Source organism: Leucopleurus acutus, assembly GCF_964270905.1.
Source record: "Leucopleurus acutus genome assembly, chromosome: 8".
NCBI classification, from domain to species: Eukaryota; Metazoa; Chordata; class Mammalia; order Artiodactyla; family Delphinidae; genus Leucopleurus; species Leucopleurus acutus.
In genome coordinates this window covers 61,948,652-61,969,762 of record NC_139151.1, presented here as the reverse complement: position 1 = coordinate 61,969,762, position 21,111 = coordinate 61,948,652, and the positions used below count along the sequence as shown (strand labels likewise).

The window sequence follows — 21,111 nt, the reverse complement described above, 5'->3', positions numbered from 1 at the left end:
GCTTGCTGGCTTGGATGCCAGGACAGAGAAAGAGAACGATATCGCCCGCAGAAGATGAGCTCACAAAGCTGCCTGAGCCAATCTGGACAGGGAAACGAAACAAGTGGCCTTAAAATATCAGAGTCCCCGAAGATAGTCCAATTTTCCTTTCTATTTCAGGAGCATCAATACACCTCTGCAGACAGTGAAAAGGATGCAAATGGAGTAAAAACATCACTGCTGCAATATCATGTTTAAATGTAAACATGGGTATATGGCAACACTTCTGCCCTCTCTCCTGAGCTCTAAATAGGATTTGACCTTGTATAGATTAGCTTTGCCAATATCTGTAGATCTTTTCAGACGGACCTCCTTGTAACTTTGATTCTGTGTTTAAAAATATGGTGCCAACTCTTCCCAATCATTCTCACGTCTGGGATGAAAGCTGAAGATCTGATCGTGGGAAATGCTGCTGAGCTGACCTGAGAACATGGCAAGAGCTTAATGCTCTCAGCGAGTAAGGCAACGGTCTCTCAGCTGCAGATAACAGTTAGTAGGATGCCAGGATCCATTTAGCACAAACAACCTAAGAAAGCTCTAAAGAAAATGAGGTAAGGAGGACAGATAATATCTAATGCCTATTAGGGAACTGCTTAGAATTAGAAAGTAGAAAAGGGAGAATGTTATTAATGTTGCTTCCATGAGTAATTCTCGGAAACTGCAAAATGAATATTGTGAAAGACTTGTTTCTGGAAAGGTACAAGGAGGTTTGAAGCGACAGCTCTAAGTACATTGAGATAAATTTTATACTCTGCCACCCCCAAAATAAAATAAAATAAGGTATAAGTAATCTGTTTGCATGCTGACCGAGAAGCGCCCTTCCCCCGACCAAAATGAAGAAATGTTAGACTTACATTGGTGACATATTCGATGTCCTTCCAAAGGATGCACTCCCTGGGGAAATCAGCCAAGTCTAAGAAGTGATCCACCACCACTTGGCCGATTAAGTCATGGCGAGAGAACCTGTCAAAGTCATAGACAGAGAAGTGAAGCTTCCGAGCTACAAGGTCATTGTAGGGAACCGGAAACAAAAACACTTCATCAAACACAGGGTTCAGGGTCTTTCTGTGAACTTTAGTCTGGTGTTTTGTTTTCCGATCGGGAAGCAAATAGATCTTGACATAAGGATCTGACGTCCCAGAAAAGTCCTTGGCGGGCAAATTGACAGCTTTGTGAATCTTCACTACGAGTTGCTCTAAGTCACAGTCATATTTTAAAATGAAGTTCAGCTTCCCACAGGCTTTGCTGTTACTCCTTTTCCCATCCTCATTATCCAAGGACCTCTGCTTATATAACTCCGGTTTAATTCGACCAATTCCAGTCAACTGTTCCTGCTTTTGAAGCTGTTGGATATTGAAGTCTGGGTTCGACAGGTTGAGTTGTCTTCGGATTGAATTATGCCTTGAGTGAAGAGCAAGAGAGAACAAAGTTATAACCTCATTAGCTCCAGGTCTTTCAGAAACTTGTGCCTGGGATGTAGGTAGACTGATGAACACACTGTTAAAAGCTGAGACCTGTGGGCTTTTTTTTTTTTTTTTTTTTTTGGCCTATATTCAAAATGCTCATCAATGCAAGTAAGCTGCTTCCCAAGGCTTGAAGCTCAAAACTGAGGCCTGGCATCAGGAGATGAACTTACTTACACGTGACCTCGGAGCTTTAAAGGTTTAATGCACTTTCTAAACTGTCTAATATGCCATTAAAGAAGCTTATTCAGCTGGTGGGAGGTAAAGATTTGTACAAACTGGTTTAAAAAAATAAAATGATTCCCCTTGATATACAGTATCATCCTGAAGCTGAAATAGCTAGGTGTTATCTGAAAAAGAATGGATCTTCCTCTAAATTACACAGAATTTCCTGTCACTGGCTTTTAGCCTACTAAGGCTGCATATTCTTACTGGGTCAAATCAAATCATTTCATTATGAGAACACAGTCTTTGCTCTTCTGGAAACGTACGTCACAGGATGTGTCTGCTTGTAGGGGACTCTGTTGACTCTGACAGGTGCGAGTGCCAGCTCCGCGGCTGTGCTACTGCTGAACCACGTGGGTGATGAGTGATGAGAAGGAAGGGTTGTATTTCTTTAACAAACACTGAGGGTATAAAAGTTAAAGGTAAGCTCCTATAAATGTATATAGGGATTCAGTTAGAGAAGGCTTGAGACTGATATTTGCAAATTAAATATTTGCTATCCAAATCTACTCTTCACCCTATAAACTTACTGGTTTGGGTTAAAAGTTTCCCTGAAATTCTCTTTGCCTTACCTTGTGTGGGTCCTCACAAACTGGGAGAAGTAGTCATTACATACAAAGTTGTCTTTAAGGTTATTTTTGTTTGTTTTTAGCTCAGAGTTCAGAGCCATTATATTGTATTTTGTGCAGCCTCTCAATAACCTTAATTAAAATAGCCTCTCTCCACCAGAAGGTGAAAGGGAACAGTCAAGCTGTCTCTGAGGGGTTGGTAAATAGCTGAAGAGGCAGAGTAAAGATCAGAGTTTGTCTTCTTTTCCTTTCTTAAGACTACTTTATGAAATAAAGACATAAAAATGGGATTAATAGGCCCCGAAACGTGTTTGAAATTATTCTCCCTTGTCATACAGATGCTGTGATGCCAAACATTCCTCTTCATCCTAAAATACCCTCCTGACTACTAATCACCCACACGGTACAACAAGAGCACAAGCACAGGGCTGTCACTTGAACCTGTCACAGCCAACACAGTCCACACCCAGACACACACATTCCCACATGTGCGAAAACTGTGTGGTGTGAATGTTTCTCTCGTGGGATTTAAATTTCTTACAGAGAAACCCACCATCTTAACTTTTCTCTGGATCTTCTGATTTTTCAGGGGGGAGGAAGAGACTCAGGGGAAGGCTGTTAGGCACCTACAGCTGGTTCTCTGTACTAGTACAGCCAGGTCCGTCCCCTGCCTAGATGTTGAGCCTCTGTAGTGCTAGAATAGAGCTTTAATCCTGCTCTATTGGGATCTCTGGGCAGAAAGCTCTGGCAGGGAGCAGCAAGTATCCGGCCATATGCAGAGGCCATAAGTGGCTGGTACCAGCTCCAGCTTCCCCTGCCGTTGATTTTTCTCTCCAGGCTGGATTCAAACAAGGGCCCTACTTGAGCCTGGAGTCAGTTCCCACCTACGATGGGCCATTCTGAGTGCTATCTAGTTAGTCAGTGGTGCAATTTAAATACTAAAAGTACACCTTCAAGACCAACTAGGTGTCTGGAAGCCAACTACCTCCACTGGATCTTAAGAAAGAGGACATTACTGCAATTCAACAAATTTGAATGTGTGAAGCAAGGGGTCAGGTAGGGTGGAAGAGACAGAGGGGCAAAGCCTAGTCACTGCTTTCAAGGAAGCGCCTTGCCAGGAGTAGACAGTCATACACTGACTATAAATCAGGGCAGAGGGGGATAAGAACTGACCGGAGGTTAGGGAGAGGGAGAGAGGAAGGCCTAGGGAAGGCTAGGGAAACTGTCACGGATGAGATAGCACTTGAGCCAAGCCTACCTACTTAACCTGGCCTCAGCCTCCCAGCTGATGCTCTAGACCTCAACAGGGAAATTAACTAAGTTTTCCTCTTGGCTCCCAGCTCTCCAGCAGGCTGGGACCTTCAGCTCTTCTGTCCCAGCAGCTTTCACCTCATACATGCCCATATCTTCCATTCCAGGTGCTATTAAGAACCAGAGCTCAGAACCTCCAGCATCCCTCCCATCGCTGGATTTCCCCTGCAACCATGGCCAAGTGTACACTCTTCTACCCTCTCTCATCTCAGGGACCCCATCTCAGAGGGGAAACTTGGCCTGTCCCTTCCCTGGTTTGGGGCACCAGTGTTTACAAGGCTTCAGGGGGTCCAAAGACAGGAAAGACAGAAGGACATTGTGACTTCAGAGCCATGACGGGTTTCTTTACAAAGTTTGAGTCACGACAGGGAAATCTGGAAACAGGAGAAACAGGCCTTCTTGGAATCTTCCCTTGTGATGGAGAGGAGAGGGCTGGGTTGTTCTGAACCACCAACAGACAGAAGAAGTGGGAGTAGCAGATAGACACAGTTAACTGACTACAAGGGCAGGAGGAAATGGGAATCTGAGGCTTTCTTGGTTCTGGGATTCGGAGACCTTTAGAGTGAGTGAGATAATGGAGATGCAGACATCACGCCTTGGACGGTGGAGGTGTGGGGTTAAGTGCAGCTGGATACACTGAAGCATGTCCTGCTCCCACCCTCCCCCAAGGTAAAAAGGGCATGAAACCTTGGTGTCATCGTCAAATATTTTATCCCGTTACTAAAATGAGCCTATGTCCACCAACACTTTCTCTAAAGTAGCTCACATCTCATGCCTCTTTGCGTTCCCACTGCTTCCAATTGAGTTCAGGCCCTCACCATCACAGGTCTGAACTGGATCCCTATATCCAGTCTTCACCCCATCCCACGCATCTTATACACTCTTGCCAGATTAATCTTCTAAAGAACAATCAGCACTTTAATATGTGTAACTGGTGCTCTTTTGTGTATTTCCCCTTTCAAGGCCAGGGCTATATCCTTTCTCCCTCTTTACTACCAGCACATAACACAGAACTTTGCACACAGCAAATGTTTAATACGTGTGTCTACAGTAAATATATAAATGCCACGGACATAATAGTTTCTGATCATTAAATCTCAGTAGAGAAAATACACATTTACACCTGGTTTCAGGGTCTCATGGAAGCTGAGAGAGATCTAGGCAACTTCCATTTTTGAAGCTGTCAGTTCATTAAAATCTGAAGAAATAACTAAAAGAGTAATTCAAAAAATTATGTTTTAAATGTTTACATCTAACCAATGCTCTCAACACATAAAAATATATAGCTTAATAAAACTGTGCTTCTCTTAGAGTAATTGCAGCACTTAATCCTAGTGGGCCACTTACTGGAGTTGCGGCCAGTAATGGGACTCAAATTTAGAAGACTCAAATTGTCTTCTTCTTTCAATTCTCTCAGAGTACTTCTGCGACTCTAAGGATTGTTTAATTCAGAGACAAGCTCAAAAGTCTAAATGTAAGGCTCTGATGAATGTGAGAGCTGGGACAAGTGACCTTCCATTGGCTTCACACCATTACACGCTCTACTCAGTTTATACTTTTGCGCTTTGCCATTTTTGTCAGCAGAACATGAGGAAAGTGGCCTGATATTGACGAATGTACTCTTCAGTCATTCATGAAAAATTCCACTATGTGCCAGAGGCTGCACTAGGGGTTAGATATACAGGGAGAAGCAGAGCAGATACGGTCTTTGAACTCACAGAACTCATAGTCTAGAGCGGGGTATAGGCAATAAACAATCGTAGAGTTAGAAATAGACTTTAATCCTGTGAAGAAGTGAAAGTAAGGCAACTTGTGGGAAAATAAAGAGTGGGAGGGAGTGGAGGAAAGAACACATACTTCAGATAGGGTGGTGAGGGAGACCTTTCTGAGGAGGTGACACTTTAGCAGGGACATTAAGGCTGCAAAGGAGCCTGGCATGGCAAAGGAAAAGGAAAAGCATTTCAGGCTGAGGGAATGGATTGTGTGAAGGTACCAAGGCAGGAAAAGTCAGGGATACTGAAGGAACCAAGAGAGAAGCTAGTGCAGATGGAATGTGATGAGCTTTTCCGGATAAGGCCTCTTAACTGAGTCCATGTTAACAGGGTCGTCTGGGTTTGTGCCACATGGTGGCCTGGCTGGGAGGTGAGGCCGATAGCTGACAGAAGCAGACTGTGGAGCAGACTGTGGCAGTATTACACAGGCCTTAACAGACCCGATAAGGAGTTTGTGGTGTGGAAATTGAAATTTTTATAAAGCTAAAGTATTTTAAAGGAAATGTGAGAAGACTTAAAAAAAAAAAAAAAACAGATTGAACTTTCATTTGGGGACATGAATCAGGAAACGGATTAGATGGCCTTTCAAGGTTCCTTCTATTTTGAGGATCCAGGGATTTTCATATATTTGGAGTCCTCTCATATATTTGGAGACCTCTAAAATGTTCTGGTATTGAAAAGTTCTAAAAAAAAAAAAAAATCCACATTCCCAGGATATTAGGTCATTATACAAAAGGGATTTCATCCAAATTGAAAGGAATTAACAGGAATTTTGGAGGGTTCTAATAGTAACTGAGCTAACCAGAAACAGAATGCAAACATGCTTGATCTTGGAAGAACAAAAGAAAGTCATCCTGACCAGAAACATTCTTAGAAGATGGAGCAAAGCTCATCTTTAGGACATTCCAAAAGGCAGTGGTGGGAGCCACACATATCCAAGCTGAAGAGGCCAGATGACAGTGGGACTTCCGAAGCAAACGCCACGGCTGAAGCGGTGCCAATCGCCATGACAGTGGGGAGGCCTTAACAGGGAGTCTAAGCTTTGTATGCTCTGGGCTGAGCAGGTGCCCAGGGAACTTTGGGACAAGTGATAACAGCTGCAGGAGGGAAGCAGTAAGAAAGAAAGTGACAGCAGTGAGAAAGTAAAGATCATAATGAGAAAGAAGGGAATAGAAATAATAACTAGCAGAGCAGACTGTTTAGAGCCATCTCAGCAAAGAGTACCCTCCCTTTCCCCAAATATGGTATGAAAAATGCTACTTAAAAAAGAATGTTAAAAATGTTCTGGAGCATCAAGGAAATTTCATTCATTTTACCCACTCTGTCAGTAAAAAGGCTTTGTGTGTGTGTGTGTGTGTGTGTGTGTGTGTGTGTGTGTGTGTGTGTGTGTGTGTGTGTGTGTGTGTGTGTGTGTGTTTATAGCACAACCCTAAAGAATTAGAAGACCACACCCTTCTTATTATGGAAAGACCATGAGTCAAAGACGTGCATTTCCAGACATAACCCATAAAACTAGGTCAGCAGTAATTTAGATAAGAATGTCTGAAATGGGAAATGATGCAAATTATCAGTATCAGGTCAAATGCAGCTGGAGAGAGTTTAGTTTTCTTATGGTAGTCAAATATCACCAAACTTGGTTTTGGCCATCAGAAGAGAAAATTTAATTGCACGACTCCAAAACTAGAATAAGTCTAAATGTAAAATGCATTTTACAGGGATAATTCCTTCCCTCTCTCATTTTAGTTTTCTTTTTCCTTCTACCCAGTTTCTACAAATCAGTGGTGAAGCTATCTACAGTTTTTAGCTTTACATGAAATCTATTTTTTGATATGCAGGTTACTTATACATTTTCCTAGGATAAACATTGTAATAATTATAGTGATATGATTGCCATCAATTCATTAGAATTATGGCAGAGTCCTCAGACCTATAATCTAATAAGAACACAGTACTATCACTCTGTATTGATGGAACCCAGATCAGAAAAATGAACATGCAGAGTCAAACCAGATAGGAGACAATTTCAATGGAGACCCCATCTGAAGGCCCTACTTACTGAAGTACTGAAAGGATTTTATCGTGAGTTTGCACCACTGCACAAACTCCACGGCAGCATCAGACAGAGCTCCAGTTATATTTAAGTCTTAAATCTGAAGAGAAATCCTGATGATAAAATCTGAGGATTTCTTCTAAATCAAATGGCAAACAACCATCCATTTCCTCCCGGAGGAATATTTTAGGTAAAGCTCTCTAATTCAGAATTGGAAATGATGCTAAAATAGCTTTCTGAAAAAATTAAATTATAAACTGTCATATTCCATCCTACTTAATGTGAATGAGCAGAGCCTCTAGGATAAACTTGATTAACATAAAAAAGGGTAAAATCTTATTTCTGTTTCTAGAGAACAAATAAAAAAGATGTTAAAAAAAAAAACAAAACCCCAAACTGTGCTTGTACTTTCCAAATAACAGCATATGCTGTTCCCCCAGCTATCACTCAAGCAAATATTTTCATTTTAAAGAAAGCTGCTTTCTGGGTCTCTTTTCCTGAGGTCTCTTATTGAGAGTGAAGTTTTATCTACAGTGATTCAGAACTGGCTGCTTCGCCTCAAAGCCACCTGTATGCATCTGAGTCTTGGGAGAGGCAGGTCTCGATGATGATGATGATGATGATAGCAGCACTGAAAACAAAATGGCAGCTCAGGGTGTGGAGCAGGTGCTAGATGCAGGCCTGGGCAAAGCACATGTGATGCACATGTTACCACCTCATTCTCAAAACCACCTATCACCGCTCCCCTCTCACAAGACGAAACAGAAACAGACGAAGGCTAAATAACGTGTCCAATATCATACTTGTAGGTAAAGCTAGTTCATTGGACCCCAGAGCCCTTGCTTTTTAATCACTGCACTATATTATTTCTCTACTGCGCGAGAGCACAGAGCATCCAGCCATGGAAAGAGAGTGACAATGGGCCTGGGTACTCTGGAGACCTTGCAAAGCCTGGAGGTGGACGAAGACCCCCAGCCGCTGTGTGGACTCTACAGAGAGCCTGTGTGTGACCGCTAGGCTAGGTCAGAGGCACGGAGAATCAACTCCATAGCACTATGAGAGCAGCACGGAAGAGTGGGTAGAAACTTGGGCTCTGGTGTTGTTTGAACCGGGGTTCAAACCCTGACCTGGGTGCTTACCAATATATGACTTTGTTTCTTAATCTCCCTGACTTAAGTTTCTTCTTCTGTGAGATGAAAACGATAATAAGATCCCTCTCACACAAAGTTGTGAGGGATAATAAAATAATACACATGAAGCGCTTAGACAGTCCTTGACATGGTAAGCCTTAGCGATGCTAACTATTGCTGTTATGAACTAAGTACAGACTAAGCAGTGCTCAGGAACCTCACAGGAATATAGGAAGCATCAAGCTTTCCCATATTCATGTCTCTGATACGTGTCTCTAATGGACACGTGACAGGTTACAGGCTCCTCGGCTAGTCAATGCTACTGCTGCCAAGAGAAGGGAACAGGGTGGTGCTCGCCCTGCATCCAGAAAGGAAGGGGGCATTACTGACCGAGCTGATGAGGTTGTTGGCTCTGTGACTTGGCGCTGTATGCGGACGCCATGGGCACAGTTCTCCCGGTCCCCTGTCTGGGTCGAGAGGGGAATGTCAGGGGAGGTGTGGCTGATCTTCATGGAGGAGTCTGGACAAGGGGTGGGAGGGTCTAGGAAGCCCTCGCTGTTCTCCTGCTCGTTGGTCTCTGTGTCCATGTAGTTAAGAGGCTCCTGGTTGTTGTCTTTGCTACCAGAGAACAGGCCTCGTTCTCGCCACGGAACCCAGCAGAGTTTCCAAGACACGAAGAGAGACACGCCAAAGAGGGCGAGGCCACAGGCGGTGACCACAAGGGTCAGCAGGCTCACTGAGATATCTGCAAAGAAGCAAAGATCAAAGGTCAGTGGGATTGCTCCTCCCGCGCCCACCCACTGCACGGTGCGGGCATAAAGACCCTCTCATCCACGCATCCGTCAGGAGTGATGGCAGAAGGCCAGGCTGGGCGTGCTGCTGGGCCTCCCGACTCTGAGGCAGGGGCAGTGAGGACGCAGGGGCAATGAGGACGCAGGGGCAATGAGGACTCGGGGACGAGCTCAGAGGATGGAACACGCAGGCATGCTTAGAAACAAACAGCCTGCAATAGCAAGAGACAGGGTGCGTTCAGGGGACCAGGAATGCCCTGTAAGTCAACTGAGACCCTGGCCCTCGGCAATGCAAATCATTGATATTCCAGGAGCAGGAGAGCTTTGACTGTGCTTAAAAATTCCTCTGTCATCTCAGAGAGCAGTATAATATAAATTTGGGGATTGTTTAAGTAACATATATATATATATATTTTTTTTTTTTTTGCGGTACGTGGGCCTCTCACTGTTGTGGCCTCTCCCGTTGCGGAGCACAGGCTCCGGACGCGCAGGCTCAGCGGCCATGGCTCACGGGCCCAGCCGCTCCGCGGCATGTGGGATCCTCCCGGACCAGGGCACGAACCCACGTCCCCCGCATCGGCAGGCGGACTCCCAACCAATGCGCCACCAGGGAAGCCCAAGTAACATCTTTTTAAAACAAGAGAAATCAGAGTGCTTTCTCCCCCCTCTTTTTGATAGGAACTTTCAACGGTCTAAGCAAAATGAAGCTCAAGTCCTCCCAAACCCTCAAGAATACCCACCACCTGGTGGTCAGGTGCCCAGGACCCGGGGACGATGGTCATAGTTTGGGTTTCCCCAGTAGCAGAACTGAGACAAGTATTCAAGGGCAAGAGGTTTATTTAGAAGGTGAAGAAAACACATGTAGGGAAGTAGGGAAGTGATCCAGGTAGGAGAGTAGGGAAGTGATCCAGGGGGGGTAAGAAAGCAGCCAGTAAGGGGGGCTGTATCAAGCCAGTTACCACAGTGGGAGGCTGTGAGGTTCCACACGCTACAGACCAGGGGACTGGGTTATTTACAACATCAACCCGTTCAGTCATTGATTTGAGGGCAGCTCTCAAGGGGCATTTCTAACCTGCAGCATGGGTGGCAAAGTAAGTTTCTGTGGCCAGAAAATTCCCACATTTCAAATAAATGCAGGGCTGGCCTTGGAGGTCAGCAGGCACGTGCTCAAGTGTTAACGGAGTGGGGTTTTGGTGGGGGCAACAACATCTGCTACGTGGACCGCGGCGCCGTGGCCTCAGCTAGGGTCCAAGGCAGTGCAGTGTCCGGTGGCTGTGCACCCAACTCTCAGAACAAAGCCCAACCCTCTTGAGGCTTCCACCACCCTACAGTAGAGCCAGGGAAGCTGAGGCATCGACCTGAACTCATTCCTGGCACTGTGGTGCTACAAACTCCTCCCTTTAAAGGACACCCCTAACTGCCCTTGCTGGGCTCCATTACATCCTGGAGCCCCAAGGATTCTTCCCAGGTTCTGCCTTTACTGTCCATCATTAATACTTGTATTGCTTCAGCCAGTTTTCTGGCTGTCCATTCCATGCCAGGGACTGTGCCAGGCTTTGGAGACACGATGGAGAACGTGATAGACACACTCCTACCTTCACAGACTCATATTCTAGTGAAGGAGAAAATTAGGACTCAGGTACTTAATAGCCACAATTTCAACGATCCACAGCACACGACAATCCGTGACATGAGGCAGGTTGCGTCTCTGCTGAGGCATATGCACGCGAACCCGTCCCGCAAGTCCCTTACCTACGGAGTCAAGCTGACCCCCTACTGTCCGTGTGCTTTTCAACATGACTCTGAAGGGACTTGACCATTCTTATGACATGATAAAACAATTTCTTCATGAGAAATTGTTCTTGACAGAAAGCCAGCTGCCAGGGCTGGTGATGTATCCACCGTATCTCCTCTACGCCTCCCAATCAATCTTTGCCCTTGTGGCGAAACGATATTATGTTTCTGTTTGGAAACATGGGGGTTCCAGCTTCAGCATGGGTAACTGAGCTCAAAATCTCTGCTTATCTCATTTCTCTCCTTAAATATCACTGAAATGGGATATGCAAGCTATGTGACTATGGAAAGCAAGTCCAGGTACCTTCCATCCATCGGTGAACGAGTAATGCGGAGGAATTTCTGGGATTGTTTTAAAGGAAAAGCCGATCAGGGCTGAACACTTAACACAAGCAAATGAAGGGACACCGAGGGAAAAATAAAAATTAACAATCTCAAGTGCAGAGCAAAAAGGGCAGGGATGGGGGACAAGGAACAGAGTCAGTGGGGGCAAAGTACAGGGCCCCAGAAATCACACCTCATGGAGCCCCAACTTGAGGGGGAGGAGAGCATGGTTTGGCCACAGGCTCCACGTGGTTCTGAGAGCTCACAGAGCAGGATGGAAAATTTGTCGGTGAAAACTTCCATGACAGGTGGTAGTACTGGGGGCACAGGGAAGCAGGAGGCCCCTCCCAGTTAATCAGGCTGGCACAGCAAACATTGGCCCCCACCTCCCCCAACGAGAGCGCCACAACACAGCGAAACCCCTTAATACGTTCCGTAATCCAAACAGAGGCGAAACCCCCTCCCCACATCCTGTTAATCACTTCAGCACTGTCCTGACACAGACACCACCAGGAGAATAGCGTAGGCTGGAGGAGGCACACAGCAGAAGGCAGTAAGGTTCAGGGGTGGGACGCGATAATTACAAATATTCACTCTTCCACACCACGGTGCCCCCTCCAAGGAACGAGCGTAAATCCAAACCCCCTGACGTTAGTCTTGGCCACGTGACTTGCTCTGGTCAATGAAATATGAGTAGATGTGGCCCACGCCACCTTGGACCAGAGGACTCTTGGGCTCCCACCTTCTGCTGTGAGAAGAAGAGGTCTTAAATAGGGCTGATATTTCAGCCTGGGTGCCATAAAGGAAGACTTGTGGCATAGGCCCAAAGTCCAGAATGAGGAGCACACTTAAACCTGAACACGGACTGGGGCAGGGCAGAAACTGATCCACAGATCCATGAGCAAAACGTAAATAGTTGATGTTTTAGTTAAGTCACTAGGGTCTCAAAGGCGGTTGTCACCATGGCAAAAAGCTGACTAATAAACATGACCATAAAATTTATTGTCCAAGACTAAGATACTTTTAAGAGGGAAAAGAGGCGGTATCAACAATCACATCAACAAGAGACTTCACCCAGGACTGTCCAGGACTACGGGCACCCTGCATTTAGAATCCCACCTGAGCTGTGGACTCATCAGCTTGGTATAACATGGCCTCTCAGGGTTTACTTGGTGTTGGCAACATGCTAAAAATAAGGTAAATCCTGGGCCCACTTCTGCTAGTAACCGTAGGGCCCTGACCCAGCTCAAGAACGATTCCAGCTTGTCAGCTGACTCCCAGCTCACACACCCAAAAAACGCCTTGCTCCCAAGTCCAGTCATGGGGGATCCATGAGAGCAGGGGGCTGGTCTGAGCAGGCATTCAGTGCACATCTGATGCAGCCCACCAGAGGGCCCTGTGACCGCTTCTGTGTTTACTGTGAGTTAAGGCTGTGGCCTGTAAACTCCAGGAGCCGCTAGTCACATTCATAGTCATGATAAATGTTTGTACATAGAGTTACTACAGAAAATGTCTGGCAAATAGCAAGAAGGCCTTTTCCTCATTCACACAAAGGGGCCGTGTAGGTGAGCAGGGGGCCAGGGAGCACCTGCCAGGAGAAACCAACAGCGACCCACACAGCCACACCAACCACTAAGCGTAACAGTCGGAACTTCTGCTTGCAAACAGCTCAGGGTGCCCTCTACACACTCTATTTGTACTTTTCTCTTTTTTCGGAAAGAATTACTAGAAAGTGGCTTCAGAGTCACTAAGGCCACACATACCACCCACCTCAGACCCACAGCCTCAGGAAAGGGAGTGGGAGAATCCACTGAGAATCACAAAATAGCTTTATTTAGAAAAGGAGTTCTTGCTTAAGTTAGGCGGTAGGTACACGGCCAATTGTTTTATCATTGATCTTTAAACTACATGTATGCTATACATATATATATGTGTGTGTATATTCTTTGGCATTTATGTATATTTTATAATAAAAATGGAAAAAAGCCCAGCACATAGCGACATCAAAAAGTTATTATTCTAACTTTTTTCTGAAGAATAGAAAAGTGTAATTGGTCCTTCTGTCAAAGAGGCAAGAGAATAACCAGCTGGTGATTCGGGGATGAAAGGAGGCAAGTGGTAACCCAGCTGTGATCCAGATTCCCAGAGGGGTTGCTGTTCGGGGGTGACAGTGCGTGAAACCGTACCCAGAGCTGCCATGGAGAACATCCCTCCAGGGAAGATGCGGAGTGGGGTGCCTGATCGTCAGAACCCTTTTCTGCTGGCTACTAGCCCTCACCACAGGACATGAGGTACTGCAGCACTATCCCTGGACACCAGACACAAGACACCATGACACCCCTAGACCCAGCAGACACCCAGCTGGACACCTATGATTCCAAGGGATCCCTGCAAGCCTGAAGACTTGCTCTGGAATGACCAATATTACTGCCCAAGGAGCCCAAAGCTTGAGCGCCTACACTGCATATGGACAGAGGAACAGCAGTTGCCCCGCTGAGCTGCGAAGCAACAGGAGGAGTTTATAAACTGGTGACGGCAAAATCATAGGACAAACGGGCCAAATCAGCAACCTGAAAGAGGCTGACCAATCAAGCTGAGTCATCAGAATAAATGGCACGTGACATAAATTAATGCGAGAGGCAAATTAACGCCTATACTCAGTGGGACGTTTGAAATAGTGGCTAAGAGGGAGAAGCGTGGCTGCAGCAGTACCCAGAATCCGACATGCCTGACGTCTCATCTGGTCTAACTAAGAAAAGGAGACTGTAGCCCTAGAATTCCACAGCCAGCCACATTATCACAAGAAGAAAGGAACGGTATTTTCAGCCATCAGTGACTCAGAAAATATACCATTCACCTACCCTTTCCAGCAATACAAGCTACGGAAATTCTCCAAATAAATAAAAATTCATGTCGGAACAGAGAACGCAAGAAGGGAAGGGCTTTCTAGATAAGATACGTACTTACATACTATGTATCACAAGTATTAGTGATAAGCAAAGAAGATAGTAAAAAGTGTATTAAATCTGAATAATTGCTGGTTTTGAGGTTATGACGTTTAATGAAACCGTTAAGGAAAGCAACACTTAAAAGAGCAAAGGAATGGTAACTATACACATAAATTCCAACAATTTCAACAAGACGTGGGAGATGGAAAAAGGAAGGAAGTAAAAACAAATTAAATGGCCTACATTGTGAGCAGGGAGAGATGACAGATACTTCAACTCGATGTTGATAAGGAAATACAGGTGCAAATATGTATATAAAATATTTAAGGGAGACTGTGATTCATAATGGTGCATATGCATATATATTTATCCATATATATCCTCTCTTTCCTGACACCCTGCCCCCATTAAATAATACGAAACAAATAAAAAGTATAAACAATCACAAAGAAAATAGCATGGGATGATCAGCAAACAAGGTTTTAAATTGTTTTTTCTGAAAGACAGTATGTGGATGGAGCTGTGGTAGAGGATGCCACAGGCCTCCCCCCGCCCCCCGCAAAATGCAGAGGGAGATACACCTGAGGGGCAGGCAACCCGGCCCACTAAACTCATACAGGCTCAGGACACAGACATTTCCAATGTCGTAGCAGCGAAGACTAAGATGTTGAGCTGAAAACGAGGGCAGTGACTGAAAATCTTCACCAAATACTGTCCAGTCTGGCTAGGGAGAAACCAAGGCAACTCGTATGAGAACCAGTGCCCAGGAGTAGAATCCTCCATATTCTTGAAAAAAAATGGAATTCCCTTATAATCCCCTTTAAGTAAACACTCCCTCATAGATACACAGCCTCATGGTCAGCTTTCCTACCGCCTCATTATTAAATATGACTAAATTGCAAAGAATCACCAGCCGTACAGAGAAATCTTACAGCAACATTAACATATAGAAGCAAAAAAAATGTTCCCAGAGGAAACAGAGAGAACTCAGGAAGGAAACAGGAACTCTTAAAACATTTCATTCACAGGAAGTTTCCACAATGTATTTCCATAAAATAAGGGTGGATGACTAGTAAATGGAATGGAGAATAAAATAAGACAAGTTTCGTAGGGACAAAATCGCATGACTGCTAAAACAAATAGAAAATTCAAAAGAGGGTAAAGTCAGGGAACATGTACCTGAATAGGAACCAAAGATTCAGGAAACTTAGGCAAAACAAATATGTGCTATACAATATGTACCCAGGAAGTCTAATAACTAAGTTTTCCAGAAGGTTAGGACACAGAAGGTGAAGGTAAAAATCATCAAAAAAAAATTCCCTAGAATTGAAGGACCAATTGCTAGGGGTCCACCGAGCACCTATAGTAAACTAACCCTACCTTAGGCCCCTTGGAAATTGTGAAATTTCCAAACATAAAAATCAGAGAAAAATCACAAAAGCTTAAGAGACCAAAAATAATATGAACTCAAAGACATTGGAACCATACCGGCATTGGACTTAAAAAATAGATAATGGAATAATGCCTGCAAACTTCTGAGGAAAAATTACGATCAAGTTAGAATTCTATACCCAAACACACTAACAATGAAGTGTGAGGGCCAAAAAAGTCACTTTCAGACTTACAAGAAGTCAGAAAGATTACTCTCCAGGCACCTATCATAGGAAGTTATTTGAGGATGAATGTGTGACATTAAAATGAGATAGAACACTCCCTCTTGCGAGAGCATTGGAATCACAAATAACTGCTGAACAAGCATCGACAGGAAGACACGGGAACTCACCAAAAAAGAGACCCCACATCCAAAGACAAAGGAGAAGCCACAATAGACGGCAGGAGGGGTGCATTCACAGTAAAATCAAATCCCATAACTGCTGGGTGGGTGACTCACAGACTGGAGAACGCTTATACCACAGAAGTCCACCCACTGGAGTGAAGGTTCTGAGCCCCACGTCAGGCTTCCCAACCTGGGGGTCCGGCAACGGGAGGAGGAATTCCTAGAGAATCAGACTTTGAAGGCTAGTGGGATTTGACTGCAGGACTTCGACAGGACTGGGAGAAACAGAGACTCCACTCTTGGAGGGCACACACAAAGTAGTGTGCGCACTGGGACCCAGGGAAAGGAGCAGTGACCCCATAAGAGACTGAACCAGACCTACCTGCTAGTGTTGGAGGGTCTCCTGCAGAGGTGGGGGGGGGTGGCTGTGGCTCACCGTGGGGACAAGGACAATGGAAGTAGAAGTTCTGGGAAGTACTCTTGGTGTGAGCCCTCCCAGAGTCTGCTATTAGCCCCACCAAACAGCCAACATAGGAAAGCTCCAGTGTTGGGTCACCTTAGGCCAAACAACCAACAGGGAGGGAACCCAGCCTCACCCATTAGCAGACAAGCAGATTAAAGTTTTACTGAGCTCTGCCCACCACAGCAACACCCAGCTCTACCCAACACCAGTACCTCCCATCAGGAAGCTTGCAAAAGCCTCTTAGATAGCCTCATCCACCACAGGGTAGACAGCAGAAGCAAGAAGAACTACAATTCTGCAGCCTGTGGAATGAAAACCACATTTGCAGAAAGACAGACAAAATGAAAAAGCAGAGGACTATGTACCAGATGAAGGAACAAGATAAAACCCCAGAAAAAAAACTAAACGAAGTGGAGATAGGCAACCTTCCAGAAAACGAATTCAAAATAATGATAGTGAAGATGATCCAGGACCTCGGAAAAAGAATGGAGGCAAAGATCGAGAAGATGCAAGAAATGTTTAACAAAGACCTAGAAGAATTAAAGAACAAACAAACAGAGATGAACAATACAATAACTGAAATGAAAAATACACTAGAAGGAATCAATAGCAGAATAACTGAGGCAGAAGAATGGATAAGTGACCTGGAAGACAGAATGGTGGAATTCATTGCCATGGAACAGAATAAAGAAAAAAGAATGAAAACAAATGAAGACAGCCTAAGAGACCTCTGGGAGAACATTAAACCCAACAACATTTGCATTATAGGGGTCCCAGAAGGAGAAGAGAGAGAAAAAGGACCTGAGAAAATATTTGAAGAGATTATAGTTGGAAATGTCCCTAACATGGGAAAGGAAATAGCCATGCAAGTCCAGGAAGCGCAGAGAGTCCCAGGCAGGATAAACCCAAGGAGAAACACACCGAGACACATAGTAATCAAATTGACAAAAATTAAAGACAAAGAAAAATTATTGAAAGCAACAAGGGAAAAATGACAAATAACATACAAGGGAACTCCCATAAGGTTAACAGCAGAAACTCTACAAGCCAGAGGGGAGCGGCACGATATATTTAAAGTGATGAAAGGGAAGAACCTACCACCAAGATTACTCTACCCAGCAAGGATCTCATTCAGATTCGATGGAGAAATCAAAAGCTTTACAGACAAGCAAAGGCTAAAAGAATTGAGCTCCACCAAACCAGCTTTACAACAAATGCTAAAGGAACTTCCCTAAGTGGGAAACACAATAGAAGAAAAAGACCTACAAGAACAAATCCATAAGAATTAAGAAAATGGTAATAGGAACATACATATCGATAATTACCTTAAATGTGAATGGATTAAATGCTCCAACCAAAAGACACAGGCTCACTGAATAGGTACAAAAACAAGACCTGTATATATGCTGTCTACAAGAGACCCACTTCAGACCTAGGGACACATACAGACTGAAAGTGAGGGGATGGAAAAAGATTCCATGCAAATGGAAATCAAAATAAAGCTGGAGTAGCAGTACTCATATCAGATAAAATAGAATTTAAAATAAAAAATGTTACAAGAGACAAGGAAGGACACTGCATAATGATCAAGGGATCACTCCAAGAAGAACATATACAATTATAAATATATGCACCCAACATAGGACCACGTCAATACATAAGGCAACTGCTAACAGCTATAAAAGAGGAAATCGACAGTAACACAATAATAGTGGGGGACTTTAACACCTCACTTACACCAATGGACAGATCATCCAGACAGAAAATTAATAAGGAAACACAAGCTTTAAATGACACAATAGACCAGATAGATTTAATTGATATTTATAGGACATTCCATCCAAAAACAGTAGATTACACTTTCTTCTCAACTACACACGGAACATTCTCCAGGACAGATCACATCTTGGGTCACAACTCAGGCTTTGGTAAATTTAAGAAAACTGAAATCATATCAAGCATCTTTTCCGACCACAACACTATGAGATTAGAAATCAATTATAGGGAAAAAAACATAAAAAATACGAACACATGGAGGCTAAACAATACGTTACTTAATAACCAAGAGATCACTGAAGAAATCAAAGAGCAAATCAAGAAATACCTAGAGACAAATGACAACGAAAACACAGCGAGCCAAAATCTATGGGATGCAGCAAAGGCAGTTATAAGTTTATAACAATACAATCCTACCTCAAGAAACAAGAAAAGCCTTACACCTAAGGGAACTAGAGAAAGAAGAACAAACAAAACCCAAAGTTAGTAGAAGGAAAGAAATCATAAAGATCAGAGCAGAAATAAATGAAATAGCAACAAAGAAAACAATAGCAAAGATCAATAAAACTAAAAGCTGGTTCTTTGAGAAGATAAAATTGATAAACCTGGGCTTCCCTGGTGGCGCAGTGGTTGAGAGTCCGCCTGCCGATGCAGGGGACACAGGTTCGTGCCCCGGTCCGGGAAGACCCCACATGCCGTGCAGCGGCTGGGCCCATGAGCCACAGCCGCTGAGCCTGCGCGTCCAGAGCCTGTGCTCCGCAATCGGAGAGGCCACAACAGTGAGAGGCCCGCGTACCGCAAATGAAAGAAAAAAAAATTGATAAACCTTTAGCCAGACTCATCAAGAAAAAGGGAGAGGACTCAAATGAATAAACTTAGAAATGAAAGAGGAGAAGTTACAACAGACAACGCAGAAATACAAAACATCCTAAGATATTACTACAAGCAACTCTATGCCAATAAAATGGACAACCTGGAAGAAATGGACAAAATCTTAGAAAGGTATAACCTTCTGAACTAGGAAGAAATAGAAAATATGAACAGACCAATCACAAGTAATGAAATTGAAACTGTGATGATTAAAAATCTTCCAACAAACAAAAGTCCAGGACCAGATGGCTTCACAGGTGAATGCCATCAAACATTTAGAGAAGAGCTAGCACCCATCCTTCTCAAACTCTTCCAAAAAATTGCAGAGGAAGGAACACTCCCAAACTCATTCTACGAGGCCACTATTACCCTGATACCAAAACCATACAGAGATACTACAAAACAAGAAAATTACAAACCAATAACACTGATGAATACAGATGCAAATATCCTCAACAAAATACTAGCAATCAGAATCCAACAACACATTAAAAGGATCATACACCATGATCAAGTGGGGTTTATCCCAGGGATACAAGGATTCTTCAATATATGCAAATCAATGTGATACACCATATTAACAAATTGAAGAATAAAAACCACATGATCATCTCAATAGATGCAGAAAAAGCTTCTGACAAAATTCAACACCGATTTAGGATAAAAACTCTCCAGAAAGTGGGCATAGAGGGAACCGACCTCAACATAATAAAGGCCATATATGACAAACCCACAGCAAACATCATGCTCAGTGGTGAAAAACTGAAAGCATTTCCTCTAAGATCAGGAACAAGACAAGGATGTCCACTCTCACCACTATTATTCAACATAGCTTTGGAAGACCTGGCCACAGCAATCAGAGAAGAAAAAGAAATAAAAGGAATACAAATTGGAAAAGAAGAAGTAAAACTGTCACTGTTTGCAAATGACATGACACTATACAAAAAGAATCCTGAACATGCCACCAGAAAACTACTGGAGCTAATCAATGAATCTGGTAAAGTTGCAGGATACAAAATTAATGCACAGAAACTCTTGCATTCCTACACACTAACAACAAAAGATCAGAAAGAGAAATTAAGGAAACAATCCCATTCACCATTGCAACAAAAAGAATAAAATACATAGGTATAAACTTACCTAAGGAGGTAAAAGACCTGTAGTCGGACACTGATGAAAGAAACCAAAGATGACACAAACAGATGGAGAGATATACCATGATCTTGGATTGGAAGAATCAACATTCTGAAAATGACTCTACTACCCAAAGCAATCTACAGATTCAATGCAATCCCTAACAAACTACCAGTGGCATTTTTCACAGAACTAGAACAAAAAATCTTAAAGTTTGTATGGAGACACAAAAGACCCCAAATAGCCAAAGCAGTCTTGAGGGAAAAAAATGGAGCTGGAGGAATCAGACTCCCTGACTTCAGACTATACTACAAAGCTACATTAATCAAGACAATATGGTACTGGCACAAAAACAGAAATATAAATCAATGGAACAGGATAGAAAGCCCAGATATAAACCCACGCACATATGGTCAACTAATCTATGACAAAGGAGGCAAGGATATACAATGGAGAAAAGACAGTCTCCTCAATAAGTGATGCTGGGAAAACTGGACATGTAAAAGAATGAAATTAGAACCCTCCCTAACACGATACACAAAAATAAACTCAAAACGGATTAAAGACCTAAATGTAAGACCAGACACTATAAAACTCTTAGAGAAAAACAAAGGAAGAACTCTCTTTGACATAAATCACAGCAAGATCTTTTTTGATCCACCTTCTACAGTAACG

At 43.7% G+C, this 21,111-nt stretch overlaps 1 protein-coding gene across 2 annotated transcripts in view; it reads right to left on the bottom strand.

The window, feature by feature from the left end:
* Positions 1 to 21,111, bottom strand: part of SYT9 (synaptotagmin 9) — a 187,793-nt gene that overhangs the window by 119,405 nt on the left and 47,277 nt on the right. For both annotated transcript variants that reach the window (XM_082844199.1, XM_082844200.1), the window contains exons 2-3: positions 8,950 to 9,304; positions 894 to 1,440 (exon numbers count right to left, since the gene is read on the bottom strand). In XM_082844199.1, coding sequence (XP_082700325.1) covers positions 894 to 1,440; positions 8,950 to 9,304 — 902 coding nt within the window. The remainder of the gene's footprint in view (positions 1 to 893; positions 1,441 to 8,949; positions 9,305 to 21,111) is intronic.